This window comes from Scyliorhinus torazame, chromosome 9 (assembly GCF_047496885.1).
Source record: "Scyliorhinus torazame isolate Kashiwa2021f chromosome 9, sScyTor2.1, whole genome shotgun sequence".
NCBI lineage: Eukaryota > Metazoa > Chordata > Chondrichthyes > Carcharhiniformes > Scyliorhinidae > Scyliorhinus > Scyliorhinus torazame.
This window is the reverse complement of record NC_092715.1, coordinates 101,611,477-101,625,556: the sequence shown is the minus strand read 5'-3', so window position 1 is coordinate 101,625,556 and position 14,080 is coordinate 101,611,477. Positions and strand designations below refer to the sequence as shown.

Here is a 14,080-nt window from a genome sequence, read left to right as displayed (position 1 = left end):
CTCTCCAACTTTATGAATCCAGCCATATCATTTATCCAGGCCTCCAGGCTGGGGGGCTTCGCCTCCTTCCACATTAGCAAGATCCTTCGCCGGGCTACTAGGGACGCAAAGGCCAGAATGCCGGCCTCTTTCGCCTCCTGCACTCCCGGTTCGTCCACTACTCCAAATATTGCTAACCCCCAGCTTGGCTTGACCCGGACTTTCACCACCTGAGATATTGCTCCCGCCACTCCTCTCCAGAACCCCTCCAGTGCCGGGCATGACCAAAACATATATACATGGTTCGCCGGACTCCCTGAGCACCTTCCACATCTGTCCTCTACCCCAAAGAACCTACTCAACCTCGCCCCCGTCAAGTGCGCTCTGTGGACCACCTTAAATTGTATCAGGCTGAGCCTGACACACGAGGAGGAGGAATTAACCCTACCTAGGGCATCAGCCCACAGACCTTCCTCGATCTCCTCCCCCAGCTCCTCCTCCCATTTACCCTTCAACTCTTCTACCAGCGCTTCCCCCGCTTCTTTCAACTGCTGGTGTATTTCCTACACCTTGCCCTCCCCGACCCATACACCCGAGATCACCCTATCTTGAACTTCTTGTGCCGGGAGCAACGGGAATTCCCTCACCTGTCGCCTCACAAAAGCCCTCACCTGCATATATCTAAAGGCATTTCCCGGGGGTAACTCAAACTTCTCCTCCAGTGCCCCTAGGCTCGCAAACGTCCCATCGATGAACAGGTCCCCCATTCTTCCAATCCCCGCCCAATGCCAGCTCTGGAACCCCCTGTCCATCTTCCCCGGGACAAACCGGTGGTTACCCCTGATCGGGGACCACACCGATGCTCCCATTGCACCCCGGTGCTATCTCCACTGGCCCCAGATCCTTAGCGTTGCGGCCACCACCGGGCTCGTGGCATACTTTGTCGGCGAGAGCAGCAGCGGTGCCGTCACCAACGCCCCCAGGCTCGTTCCTTAACAGGACGCCAACTCCATCCTCTTCCATGCCGCCCCCTCTCCCTCCATAACCCACTTGCGGATCATCGCCACATTTGCTGCCCAGTAGTAGCTGCCCAGGTTTGGCAGCGCCAACCCTCCTCGGTCCCTACTGCGTTCCAGGAACCCTCTCCTTACTCTCGGGGTCTCCTATGAAGATTTTGTTCCCCTTATCTAAACAAAGATATACTAGCATTGGAGGCAGTCCAGGGAAGGTTTACTGTTGGTCCCGGGTGTGGAGGGATTATATTATGAGGAGAGGTTGTGTAGGATGGGCCTGTACTCATTGTAGTTTAGAAGACTGAGAGGCGACCTTATTCAGGCATTCACAAGGGGATGTGGCAGGGTAGATGCTGAGAGGTTGTTGTCCTTGTGGGAATGTCTAGGGCCAGCGAGCATAATCCCAGAGTAAGGGGTCACCCAGTTAAGACTGAGATGAGGAAGAATCTCTTCTCTCAGAAGGTAATGAATCTGTGAAATTCTTTACTGCAGTGGATTGTAGAGGCTGGGTTATTGAGTATGTTCAAGTATGAGACAGACAGATTTTTAATCAGTAAAGGAGTCAAGGGTTATGGGGATAAGGCAGGAAAGTGGTGTTGAGGATTATCACATCAGATCAGTTATGATCTCATTGAATGGCGGAGCAGACCCAATCGGCCAAATGGCCTACTTCTTCTGGTCTTACGCTCAAACTCTCCTCACAGATCAATCCACCATCCCAGGCATTAGTTTGGTGAAAATATATGCTGTGGAAGATGCTAAATGGACTTTTGATACCCTACTATCTGTTTCACACATTCACACAAGTCAAAATCTACCATTTTTGTTGACCTGTTGAAATATTCCATTATTTTCTGTTTTTATTTGGGCTAATCTATGTTTGTGAGCACAGGAATGATGGCGAATTGGACTTGCCACAAATTAGGACACATACAGATAGGAATTATTCAGATGATTTGAAATTTATGGCAAGTGAAAGACAGAAGATTACCAGGAAAACACTGGAATAGTGCATTCTAGAGATAACAAAGTCCTGGATAAGTCGTTGAGCTGAGGCAAGGGCAGTCAGGTGGTGTTGCAGAAGTGGAAGTCCGCACTTTGGATGAAGGAGGGATATGTGGTTGGAAGCCATCTTGGGATCAATTACAGAATCAAGGTTGTGAACAGTCTGGTTCAGACTCAGCTAGTTTATAGGGAGAGGGAGTCTGATGGGGACTGAAGGCGTTGGTTGCTGTCTTTCCAAAACATATACAACATTACAGCGCAGTACAGGCACTTCGGCCCTCAATGTTGCGCCGACCTGTGAAACCACTCTAAAGCCCATCTACACTATTCCCTTATCGTCCATATGTCTATCCAATGACCATTTGAATGCCCTTAGTGTTGGTGAGTCCACTACTGTTGCAGGCAGGGCATTCCACGTCCTTACTACTCTGAGTAAAGAACCTACCTCTGACATCTGTCCTATATCTATCACCCCTCAATTTAAAGCTATGTCCCTCTATGCTAGACATCACCATCCGAGGAAAAAGGCTCTCACTGTCCACCCTATCCAATCCTCTGATCATCTTGTATGCCTCGATGAAGTCACCTCTTAACCTTCTCTCTAACGAAAACAGCCTCAAGTCCCTCAGCCTTTCCTCATAAGATCTCCCCTCCATACCAGACAACATTCTGGTAAATCTCCTCTGCACCCTTTCCAATGCTTCCACATCCTTCCTATAATGCGGCGACCAGAATTGCACGCAATACTCCAAATGCGGCCGTACCAGAGTTCTGTACAGCTGCAACATGACCTCATGGCACCGAAACTCAATCCCTCTACCAATAAAAGCTAACACACCGTACGCCTTCTTAACAACCCTCTTAACCTGGGTGGCAACTTTCAGGGATCTATGTACATGGACACCGAGATCTCTCTGCTCATCCACACTGCCAAGAATATTACCATTGTCCCAGAACTCTGTCTTCCTGTTATTCCTTCCAAAATGAATCACCTCACACTTTTCTGCATTAAACTCCATTTGCCACCTCTCAGCCCAGCGCTGCAGCTTATCTATGTCCCTCTGTAGCTTGTAACATCCTTCCGCACTGTCCACAACTCCACCGACTTTAGTGTCATCTGCAAATTTACTCACCCATCCTTCTATGCCCTCCTCCAGGTCATTTATAAAAATGACAAACAGCAGTGGCCCCAAAACAGATCCTTGTGGTACACCACTAGTAACTGGACTCAAGTCTGAACATTTCCCATCAACCACCACCCTTTGTCTTCTTCCAGCTAGCCAATTTCTGATCCAAACTGCAAAATCACCCTGAATCTCATGCCTCCATATTTTCTGCAGTACCCTACCATGGGGAACCTTATCAAACGCTTTATTGAAATCCATATACACCACATCAACTGCTTTACCCTCATCCACCTGTTTGGTCACCTTCTCAAAGAACTCAATAACGTTTGTGAGGCACGACCTACCCTTCACAAAACCGTGTTGACTATCTCTAGTCAAATTATTCCTTTCCAGATGATTATACTTCCTATCTCTTATAAACCTTTCCAAGATTTTGCCCACAACAGAAGTAAGACTCACTGGTCTATAGTTACCGGGGTTGTCTTTACTCCCCTTCTTGAACAAGGGGACAACATTTGCTATCCTCCAGTCTTCTGGCACTATTCCCGTAGACAAAGATGACTTAAAGATCAAAGCCAAAGGCTCAGCAATCTCCTCCCTAGCTTCGCAGAGAATCCTAGGATAAATCCTATCCGCCCCAGGGGACTTATTTATTTTCACACTTTCCAGAATTGCTAACACCTCCTCCTTATGAACCTCAAGCCCTTCTAGTCTAGTAGCCTGAATCTCAGTATTCTCCTCAACAACATTGTCTTTTTCCTGTGTAAATACTGACGAAAAATATTCATTTAGCACCACTCCTATCTCCTCGGACTCCACGCACAATTTTCCACTACTGTCCTTGACTGGCCCTACTCTTACCCTAGTCATTCTTTTATTCCTGACATATCTATAGAAAGCTTTAGGGTTATCCTTGATCCTACCTGCCAAAGACTTCTCATGTCCCCTCCTGGCTCTTCTTAGCTCTCTCTTTAGGTCCTTCCTTGCTAACTTATAACTCTCGAGTGCCCTAACTGAACCTTCATGTCTCATCTTTACATAAGCCTCCTTCTTCCTCTTGACAAGTGTTTCGACTGCTTTAGTAAACCACGGATCCCTTGCTCGACCACTTCCTCCCTGCCTGGCAGGTACATACTTATCAAGGACACGCAGTAGATGTTCCTTGAACAAGCTCCACATTTCCATTGTGCCCATCCCCTGCAGTTTTCCTCTCCATCCGATGCATCCTAAGTCTTGCCTCATCGCATCATAATTGCCTATCCCTTTCCATCACTAAAGTAAACATAATTGAATTGTGGTCGCTATCACCAAAGTGCTCACCTACCTCCAAATCTAACATCTGTCCTGGTTCACTACCCACTACCAAATCCAATATGGCCTTGTTTCTTGTTGGCCTATCTACATACTGTGTCAGGAAATCCTCCTGCACACATTGGACAAAAACGGACCCATCTAAAGTACTCGAACTATAACGTTTCCAGTCAATATTTGGAAAGTTAAAGTCCCTCATAACAACTACCCTGTTGCTTTCTCTCCTATCCAGACTCATCTTTGCAATCCTTTCCTCTACATCTCTGCAACTTTTCGGAGGCCTATAGAAAACCCCAAACAGGGTGACCTCTCCTTTCCTGTTTCTAACCTCAGCCCATACTACCTCAGTAGACGAGTCCTCATCAAACGTCCTTTCTGCCACCGTAATACTGTCCTTGACTAACAATGCCACCCCTCCCCCTCTTTTACCACCTTCCCTGAGCTTACTGAAATATCTAAACCCCGGCACCTGCAACAACCATTCCTGTCCCTGCTCTATCCATGTCTCCGAAATGGCCACAACATCGAAGTCCCAGGTACCAACCCATGCCGCAAGTTCACCCACCTTATTCCGGATGCTCCTGGCATTGAAGAAGACACACTTTAAACCACCTTCCTGCCTACTCTCAACCTCCTTTATACTGGAGCTACAATTCAGGTTCCCAAGCCCCTGCTGAACTAGTTTAAACCCTCCCGAAGAGCATTAGCAAATTTCCCACCCAGGATATTGGTACCCCTCTGGTCCAGGTGTAGACCATCCCGTTTGTAGAGGTCCCACCGACCCCAGAATGAGCCCCAATTATCCTGAAATCTGAAAACCTCCCTCCTGCACCATCCCTGTAGCCATGTGTCCAACTCCTCTCTCTCCCTATTCCTCGTCTCGCGAGCACGTGGCACGGGTAACAACCCAGAGATAATAACTCTGTCCTAGATCTAAGTTTCCACCCTAGATCCCTGAATTCCTGCCTTACATCCCTATCCCTTTTCCTACCTATATCGTTGGTACCTATGTGGACCACGACTTGGGGCTGCTCCCCCTCCCCCTTAAGGATCCCGAAAACACGATCGGAGACATCACGCACCCTGGCACCTGGGAGGCAACACACCAACCGCGAGTCTCTCTCGTTCCCACAGAATCTCCTATCAATCCCCCTAACTATGGAGTCTCCAATGACTAATGCTCTACTCCTCTCCCCCCTTCCCTTCTGAGCAACAGGGACAGACTCTGTGCCAGAGACCTGTACCCCATGGCTTACCCCTGGTAAGTCCCCCCCCCCCCCCCCAACAGTATCCAAAGCGATATACTTGTTACTAAGGTGAACGACCACAGGGGATCCCTGTACTGACTGATTCCTCCCAGCCCCTCTCACCGTCACCCATCTATCTTTATTCTTCGGAGTAACTACATCCCTGAAGGTTCTATCTATGACCACCTCTGCCTCCCGAATGATCCAAAGTTCATCCAGCTCCAGCTCCAGTTCCCTAACGCGGTTTCTGAGGAGCTAGAGATGGATGCACTTCACACAGATGAAATCAGCAGGGACACTGACGGCGTCCCTCATCTCAAACATTCTGCAGGAGGAACATTGCACTACCTTCCCTGCCATCCCCTCTAGATAATTAAAAAAAAACTTACCTGTTATTCACTCCCCTTCTCAGCAAGCACTCACTCAGCAACCTCTGCGCCCTGCACGATAACACCTGAGGGAAAATAAAAGAAAAACTACTTACCAGTCACCAGCCAATCACTTACCTGCAGGCTGTGACGTTACGGTTCAACTTCTTTCTACTTCTCCCTGCCCTCGAGCCTTCCCCTTGATGTTTTCAGTGGTTGGGTTTTTTGGTTCGAGGAGGGGGTAGGGAGGGAAACACTGAAGAAGTGTTTCGGGTTTAAGTGTCACTTGACAACAGTTCCTCCACAAACCACCTTCAAGTTAGGATGACCACAATGCACGTATGCAAATTTCCCCCGTAACAGCCAATCAGCAGTTCCGCTCGACTGCCCTCTGCTGGATCATGGTGGAAATATCTGCCCATCTAGTACTGGATGTCAGGCAGCATGACAAATCAGAGACAGAGGAAGTGTTGTAAGCAGTAGTGATGAGGGAGAATTTGGCTTTGTCAGCATACACGTGTTTTTCAAGGATGTTGCTGAGGGACAGCATGTAGATAAAAAACATGAGGGGGCTAAGGACAGATCCTTGGGAGACTCCAGGGAGAATGGTGCAGTAGCCATTTGCCGCCGATTCTCTGGCTGTTAAGGGATAATTAAAAATGGAATCACATGAATGCCACCCCCCCCCCCCCCCCCCCAAACTATATAATGCAGGAGAGGCTGCTCCACCTGCAGTCTCTGGCAATTAAGATTGGAGCTTCTGCATGGCTGGTGGAACTGCAGAGTGAGAACTCGGTGCTGCTCATTGGAATCAAAATAAATAAAAGTTGTTAAAAAAGGAAAAGAAGTTTATGACTTTTGACCACCCGTTTCACATGACTGCGCAAGTCAAAGTCTAACCTTTATGTTTCCTTATTCCACTTGTTTGGATCGCTCGGATTGCAAAACGAGAATCTGGCAATGGCCCTAAGAATTCCCAACTTACACCATCTGCAGTCTCGAACAGCTTAAGATTGGAGCCATACCTGCGGCTGCTTAGAAGGCAGGGCTGCAGAGTGGGAGGTCGGAGCTGAGCATTTTGAAATCAGAGCAGGAGAGGTTTGGGTGAAATCTGCTGACAGAGACTCCAGGATGTCACCTTCTGTCATACTCTGTAATAACAATACAATAAATGTGGTCAATCCATCTCAATGAACATACATACAAAGGCATCAAATTCTCAAGAATTGAAGCACAAATAACCTTCATGAATAAGAATTGCCATTAATTCCCCACTTTCTCCTTTAGGTTCTCACATGCCAATGTGATAATGGAGTGGGGGACATGACACTTCTGGAATGTGCAAGTGAGAGTGATAAATAAATAAATAATATTTTATTGTCACATGTAGGTTTACATTAACACTGCAATGAAGTTACTGTGAAAAGCCCCTTGCACAGTTCTGTCTTTCTGCAGTGTTCAGTTAGACCTGTACTTCATATGTCTCCACAAGACATTTAACCAACGTGTAAATATAAAGAAAGAATTATAATCTGTACTTTGGTATGAAAGACAAATAGTGAGATGCCATTTTGTCTAAATGGAACAAAGTTTAATTATTACATTTTCAAGATTTAGAAACTGGAACGAGTGAAAATTTGTATTCATCCCTTAATATTTTCTTTAAATCTCTTTCATTCTGATTGTTAAACAAAGAGCAACAAAATAGAAGTGATGGGCATGAGGTTTTGATGAGACATTTTATTTTCTCACTTCTGACATTCCTTATGTTCATGTCTCCTTTATTCTCCTGTCCAACATTAAGGAGGTCACACACACTCATATTTGTGTTTCTGAGAGTGTGGGGGCCTCCAGTCTTGGGCAATAGCTGGAGTTTCATTGCTGATGCTAACAGTGCCACTGAGATTTTGGGTGGGTACATCTGCGAAATGGACTGGAGGAATGTTACTCAGAGGTGAGTGATGGCAGGGTTTTGCATGCGGTTGTTTGGTTTGTTTCTGTTAGCGTTACTGACTGCATTGCTAGTTATGTAGAAAAATAATTTTGTGCCATTTTCCTCCCTGCATTTGGGAATATTAGGATATTTAAACGTGTGGGGTCTGGTAGGTAGCAGGAGTGGGGGAGGGCGAAGTGAAGGGCAGAACTATGAGGGGTTATGTGGGGGGGGGGGGGGGGGGGGGAGGGAAGAAGAATGGTTGGTTTTTCTGGTTCTTCTGATTTCTTTGTTTTGTTTTGGGTTGAGATAGTAGGCCTGGGGGGGATGGGGATTTATTTGCTTGGGTTGAGGAGGGGCAGGTGAGGGGAGAGTTGCTGACATCAAAAGTTTCTTTCTGGAGAAGGTGGCTGCAGGGGGGTGTTGGTTGCCATCTTGAGAGTAGCCGGGTGGTGGGCCTGGGGGAGTCCAATGTGCATATGGCTGATCGGGTGAGGGGTTTGGAGCTCCAGACCAAATTGGTCTTATGGAATGTTCGGGGACTGAATGGGCCGATCAAGAGGTTCTGTGATTTCACTCATTTAAAGAGTTTGAGGAAAGGTTGGGTGGGGCAAGTGTTTCTTTCGGCCTTGTATGTCAAGGCGAGGGGTCTGCGGTGTTCATTAGTAAGAGGGTGGCGTTCTCGGTGGAGTTCTCGACAATAGCATGGTGGGGGGTCACAGGGGATAGATATGTTATGGTGAGTGGTAGATTAGAGGGAGAACCGTGGTCCTGGTGAATGTCTACGCTCCCAACTGGGACAATGTCGATTTCATTAAGAAAATGTTGGTGAAGGTTCCTGACACGCATCGGTTGACTTCAATACTGTTCTTGTTCCTAGGCTGGATCAGTCATGCCCCAAGTCCTTGAAGGTGTCAGCGATGGGCGATGGCAAAGGGTTGTTGGGGCTTATGGAGCAAATGGGGACTGGACTTGTGGCTGTTTGGGGAATTTTTGTTCTTCCCTCCTGTACACAGGGTGTTTTCCTGAATCAACATTTTTGTTCTGGACAAGGTGTTGTTGGCCCAGGTCGTTGGGATGGAGTACTCAGTGATTGTGGTGTCAGACCATGCGCCGCATTTCACAGATTTGTGAGTGGAAAAGGGGGGTTCCCAGCAGCCACAGTGGATGTGAGATTGTTGGCCGACAGAAAGGCACGTGAGAAGACAGAGGTGGCGATATGCACTTATGTGGCGCTTAATAAAAGTGAGGAGGTTTGTGCCTCTGTGCTGTGGAAGAGGACTGAAGAGAACAAAGGGCTCTGACAAGAAAAAAATCAGCTATACCTTCTCTGTTGCCTTTGGTTTTGATCCTGGACCAGTGGAGGAAGAGGCCACTTTACCTTTATCCTGTTAGAACAAACAAACAAACTTCATTCGAATTATATAGAACTGAAAACTACTGATAAAGCAACAACATAAATACAGTGAAATATTTTGGCATTCTATGCCATGCTGGCAAATTACACCAATCTGAAAGCAATAAGTTGATCTGCATAAGCATTTAGTTTTCGCACGGCAGGATTAACCCACAAAATGCGAAATTATGACTTTTTAATTATTGGGCATTTTTAAAATTGTAATCCCATCAGATACCTTGCAAGATTCAATACCAAAATCATTTCTACTGTACAAACAGAATTACAGAAGTGGGGCAGGATTCTCCGTCCCGCTGCACCCGCTTTCTGGTGCGGTGCACCCCCGCCAACTGCGGGATTCTCCATCCCAGCAGCCGGCCAATGGGGTTTCTCATTATGGGCACCCCAAGCCGTCGGGATATCCTCGGCCGTGAGTGCGCTGCTGGCTATACGGAGGATCCCGCCAATGGAAAATCCAGCCTGTGCTTTTTTGACATTAGACCACTGTAGAAATTTTTCTCCGTGTTCAGTTATGGCTTTGTTTTGAAAATACAAATTTATTGAAACAATTATTGCCTTGACGCAAATGGATTATTGAACCTAGGGCAGCACGGTGGCCCAGTGGTTAGCCCTGCTGCCTAACAGTGCTTAGATCCCAGGTTCGATCCCGGCTCTGGGTCACTGTCCGTGTGGAGTTTGCACATTCTCCCCGTGTTTGCGTGGGTTTCGCCCCCACAAGCAAAAGATGTGCAGGCTAGGTGGATTGGCCACGCTAAATTGCCCCTTAATTGGAAAAAATGAATTAGATACTCTAAATTCTTTTTTAAAAAATGGATTATCGAACCAAACCTTAGGATCAGGTTGCTCTTTAAATCTGTAATCAGGTGGTATAGATTCTTCCTTTTCTCCCACTCGTTCAGCCTTCGTCTTGGTAGCATCTGATTCCTGAATATATAAGAAATAAAATTATTCAAAACTGAAATTCACATATTTAGGTTCAATATACATCAACAACATTTCAATAAGATAATAAGTAAAGATAAGTGAATCAGGGCTCTGAAAAAGCTGACAATAAAAGCCCATTGCAGTTGTCCTCAACATGAAATGGACCTAGAGGATGTTCCTTGCGCACTCTCATGCTATTTAAACCAAACTTGCATAAAGCAGCCTCATGTATCAGTCACAGGTATTGAGAGCTTAGAGGTTGAGTGACTATGAGAACACAGTCAAACTAATCTGCCACAAAAATTGGTTCATTTACACCTACCGATCAGGTAGATATTCAACATCACTTTCTCTGTTGTCAGTGGTTATTGCCTTTAACTTCATGGCCTTAAAACTCCTGGTGGGTTCAGTGAGAAAACCAAGCAACATCAGCCCAAAATGCCTTGAAGTATCTTCAGGTATTTTTTAACATTAAAGATGCTATAAATGCATGAATTTGATGATGTAGGAGACAGAGGGAAATTTCTTCATCATATCTTGAGCAAGGAAAAGTTATAGGTATGCTTATTTATTTTTAATATTTTATGTTCACAATTGGAGGAACTGAGAATAGCAAATGGCACCATTACTGATACAATTACTGATATTGTTGGACTGGAAAAGGACAGTGTTAAATCAAACTACTTTCATACAGCCAGCTGTATAATTAGCTCTCCTAAGATTCAGATTAACAAACAATGTAATAATTATTCAAAAACAAAGTATAACGAGATAAACCAAAAGAGAAAATGCTGGAAAATCTCAGCAGGTCTGGCAGCATCTGGAGGGAGAAAAGAGCTAACGTTTTGAGCCCTTCAAAGGGCCATCTGGACTCGAAATGTTAGCTCTGTTCTCTCCCTACAGATGCTGCCAGACCTGCTGAGATTTTTCAGCATTTTCTCTTTTGGTTTCAGATTCCAGCATCCGCAGTAATTTGCATTTTATATAATGAGATAAATTTCATTTGTACTTTTACTTCAGGACCAGTGAATATTGGAGCTGAATTGTCCGGTGCTTCTGATGGAAGTGTCCCTGCAAGTAGGTCAAATGGATCTTCACCCTTTAAAATAAAATATATTTTTTCAATTTGTCACGAAACTAATCAGAAATATGTTCTACCAACAGTGAAAAATGTTCCTTAAAACAACCCAAGCAATTGTTGCTCATATTTAACTGAGAATTTCCCAACATACTCCGCCTAATGGGGAACTTTGACCCTGAGTGGGCGGAATCCTACTATCTGGGACATTTTTGCATGGTGAGGGTGAGGGTGAGAATGCAGAGCGTTTCCACGGCAGGGGTTGGTGGGAAGCTACAACATATATTCCGGCCCCCACTTCATTAGTTATGTAACTGGGTGCTTTGTGCCCTATTCCGTGCTGGGGCAGGCCTAATGGCATGTAATCCACCATCATAGCCGGTCAATATATTGAAAAGGCGGCCAACATCATTGACCCACTATTGAAGAAAGAAGACTGACGTCCTGAGAAAGAAGATGAATCCCCAGGAACACTCTGAAGCTGGAAGATGGAATTCCTCGATGACACCAAATCTGGAAGATCCACCTGTAAATGCCCCCCCCATGCACTGCGGTGGTGTTCCAGAGTCCAGGATTGCTGGCGGCCTTCATCCCGAACTCCAGAGACAGCCTAACTATTGTTTTTTTTATCTAAATATTTTTATTAAGGTATTTGAAATTTTTTATAAAAATAACATCAACATGGTATAATAAATATTTCACCCCCCCATCTCAATCTTCACACACCCCAACCATAAAACAACAATCCGCCCCCCCCCCCCCGCCCAGAATACTGCATCTGCTGACATTTTAATTTTCCCCGAGAAAGTCGACGAACGGCTGCCACCTCCGCGTGAACCCGACCATTGACCCTCTTAAGGCAAACTTTATTTTCTCGAGACTGAGAAACCCAGCCATGTCACTAACCCAGGTCTCTACACCTGGGGGCTTCGAATCCCTCCACATTAACAAGATCCATCTCTGGGCTACCAGGGAGGCAAAGGCCAAGACGTCAGCCTCTTTCGCCCCCTGAACTCCCGGTTCTTCCGACACTCCAAAGATCGCTACCTCTGGACTCGGCACCACCCGTGTTTTTAGCACCATGGACATTGCCTCAGCAAAACCATGCCAAAACCCTCTAAGCTTCGGGCACGCCCAAAACATGTGGACATGATTTGCTGGGCGTCCCGCGCACCTCGCACACCTGTCTTCTACCCCAAAACACCTGTTCATCCTAGCCGCTGTCATGTGTGCCCAGTGGACTACCTGAAATTGTATCAGGCTAAGCCTGGCACATGATGAGGAGGTATTAACCCTGCTTAGGGCATCCGCCCACAGACCCGCCTCTATCTCTCCTCCTAGCTCGTCCTCCCACTTGCCCTTAAGCTCCTCCACCGGAGTTTCGTCCGCCTCCGAAAGCTCCTGGTAAATATCTGAAACCTTCCCCTCTCCCACCCAGGTACTGGAAACTACTCTATCCTGTATCCCTCGTGGCGGCAGCAACGAAAAGCCCGGCACCTGTTTTCTCAGGAAGTCTCGCACCTGCAAATACCTAAACCTGTTCCCTGCTGGCAATTCAAATTTATCCTACAAAGCTTTCAAGCTGGGAAAGCTCCCATCTATAAATAGATCCCCCATCCTTCTGATTCCTGCCCTTTGCCAACTCCGGATCCCACCATCTAGCCTACCCGGTACAAACCGATGATTATTATAAATCGGGGTCCAAACTGATGCTCCCTCCACTCTCTTATATCTCCTCCATTGCCCCCAGATTCTCAGAGCCGCCACCACCACCGGACTTGTGGAGTATCGGGCCGGCAAGAACGGAAGAGGTGTTATCAGTGCTCCAAAACTGGTGTCTTTGCATTACGCCGCCTCCGCTCCCATGCTGACTTCCTAATCATGGCTATATTAGCCGCCCAGTAGTAATTGCAGAAGTTCGGTGGCGCTAACCCACCCTCCCCCCGACTGGGCTCCAGCAATACTTCCTTCACTCGCGGGGTTTTACCCGCCCACACAAAGCCCAAAAATCCTCATTCAAAAACCCGCTTCAAAAAGGCCTTTGGGATGAAGATGGGGAGGCACTGAAAGACAAACAGAAATCTGGGGATGACCGTCATTTTCACGGTCTGTACCCTCCCTGCCAGTAATAGTGGGAGCATGTCCCATCTCTTAAAGTCCCCTTCCATTTGTTCTACCAACCGGGATAGGTTTAACTTGTGCAGTGCCTCCCATTCCCAGGCCACCTGGATTCCCAGATATCGAAAGCTCTTCCCTACCATTTTAAGCGGCAGTTCTCCCAGTCTCTTCTCCTGTCCTCTTGCCTGGATCGCAAACATCTCGCTTTTCCCCATGTTCAATTTATACCCTGAAAAATTGCCAAATTCCCCCAGGATCCGCATAACTTCCCCCATCCCCTCCAACGGGTCTGAAATGTACAAGAGCAGGTCATCTGCATAAAGCGAGACCTGGTTCTCCACCTTCCCCCCCACCCCCGAACCAGCCCTTTCCAGTTCCTAAAGGCTCTTAACACCGTGGCCAATGGCACTATGGCCAGAGCAAACAGTAACGGGGAGAGGGGGCACCCTTGCCTCGGCCCTAGGTATAGTTTAAAGTACCCCGAACTCAGCCGGTTCGTACGCACACTCACTACTGGTGCCGTATAGAGCAACCGCACCCAGTCAATAAAGCCCTCACCA

The 14,080-nt window shown here is 46.8% G+C and overlaps 1 protein-coding gene across 16 annotated transcripts in view; it reads right to left on the bottom strand.

Annotated features, from left to right (window-relative positions):
- Nucleotides 1-14,080, bottom strand: part of cast (calpastatin) — a 318,006-nt gene that overhangs the window by 166,352 nt on the left and 137,574 nt on the right. For 14 of the 16 annotated variants that reach the window (XM_072516336.1, XM_072516333.1, XM_072516334.1 and 11 more), the window contains 4 exons: nucleotides 11,334-11,423; nucleotides 10,229-10,324; nucleotides 9,309-9,371; nucleotides 7,076-7,201 (listed from right to left, as the gene is read on the bottom strand). In XM_072516336.1, coding sequence (XP_072372437.1) covers nucleotides 7,076-7,201; nucleotides 9,309-9,371; nucleotides 10,229-10,324; nucleotides 11,334-11,423 — 375 coding nt within the window. The remainder of the gene's footprint in view (nucleotides 1-7,075; nucleotides 7,202-9,308; nucleotides 9,372-10,228; nucleotides 10,325-11,333; nucleotides 11,424-14,080) is intronic. The other 2 variants (XM_072516340.1, XM_072516341.1) reach the window with 1 other exon arrangement.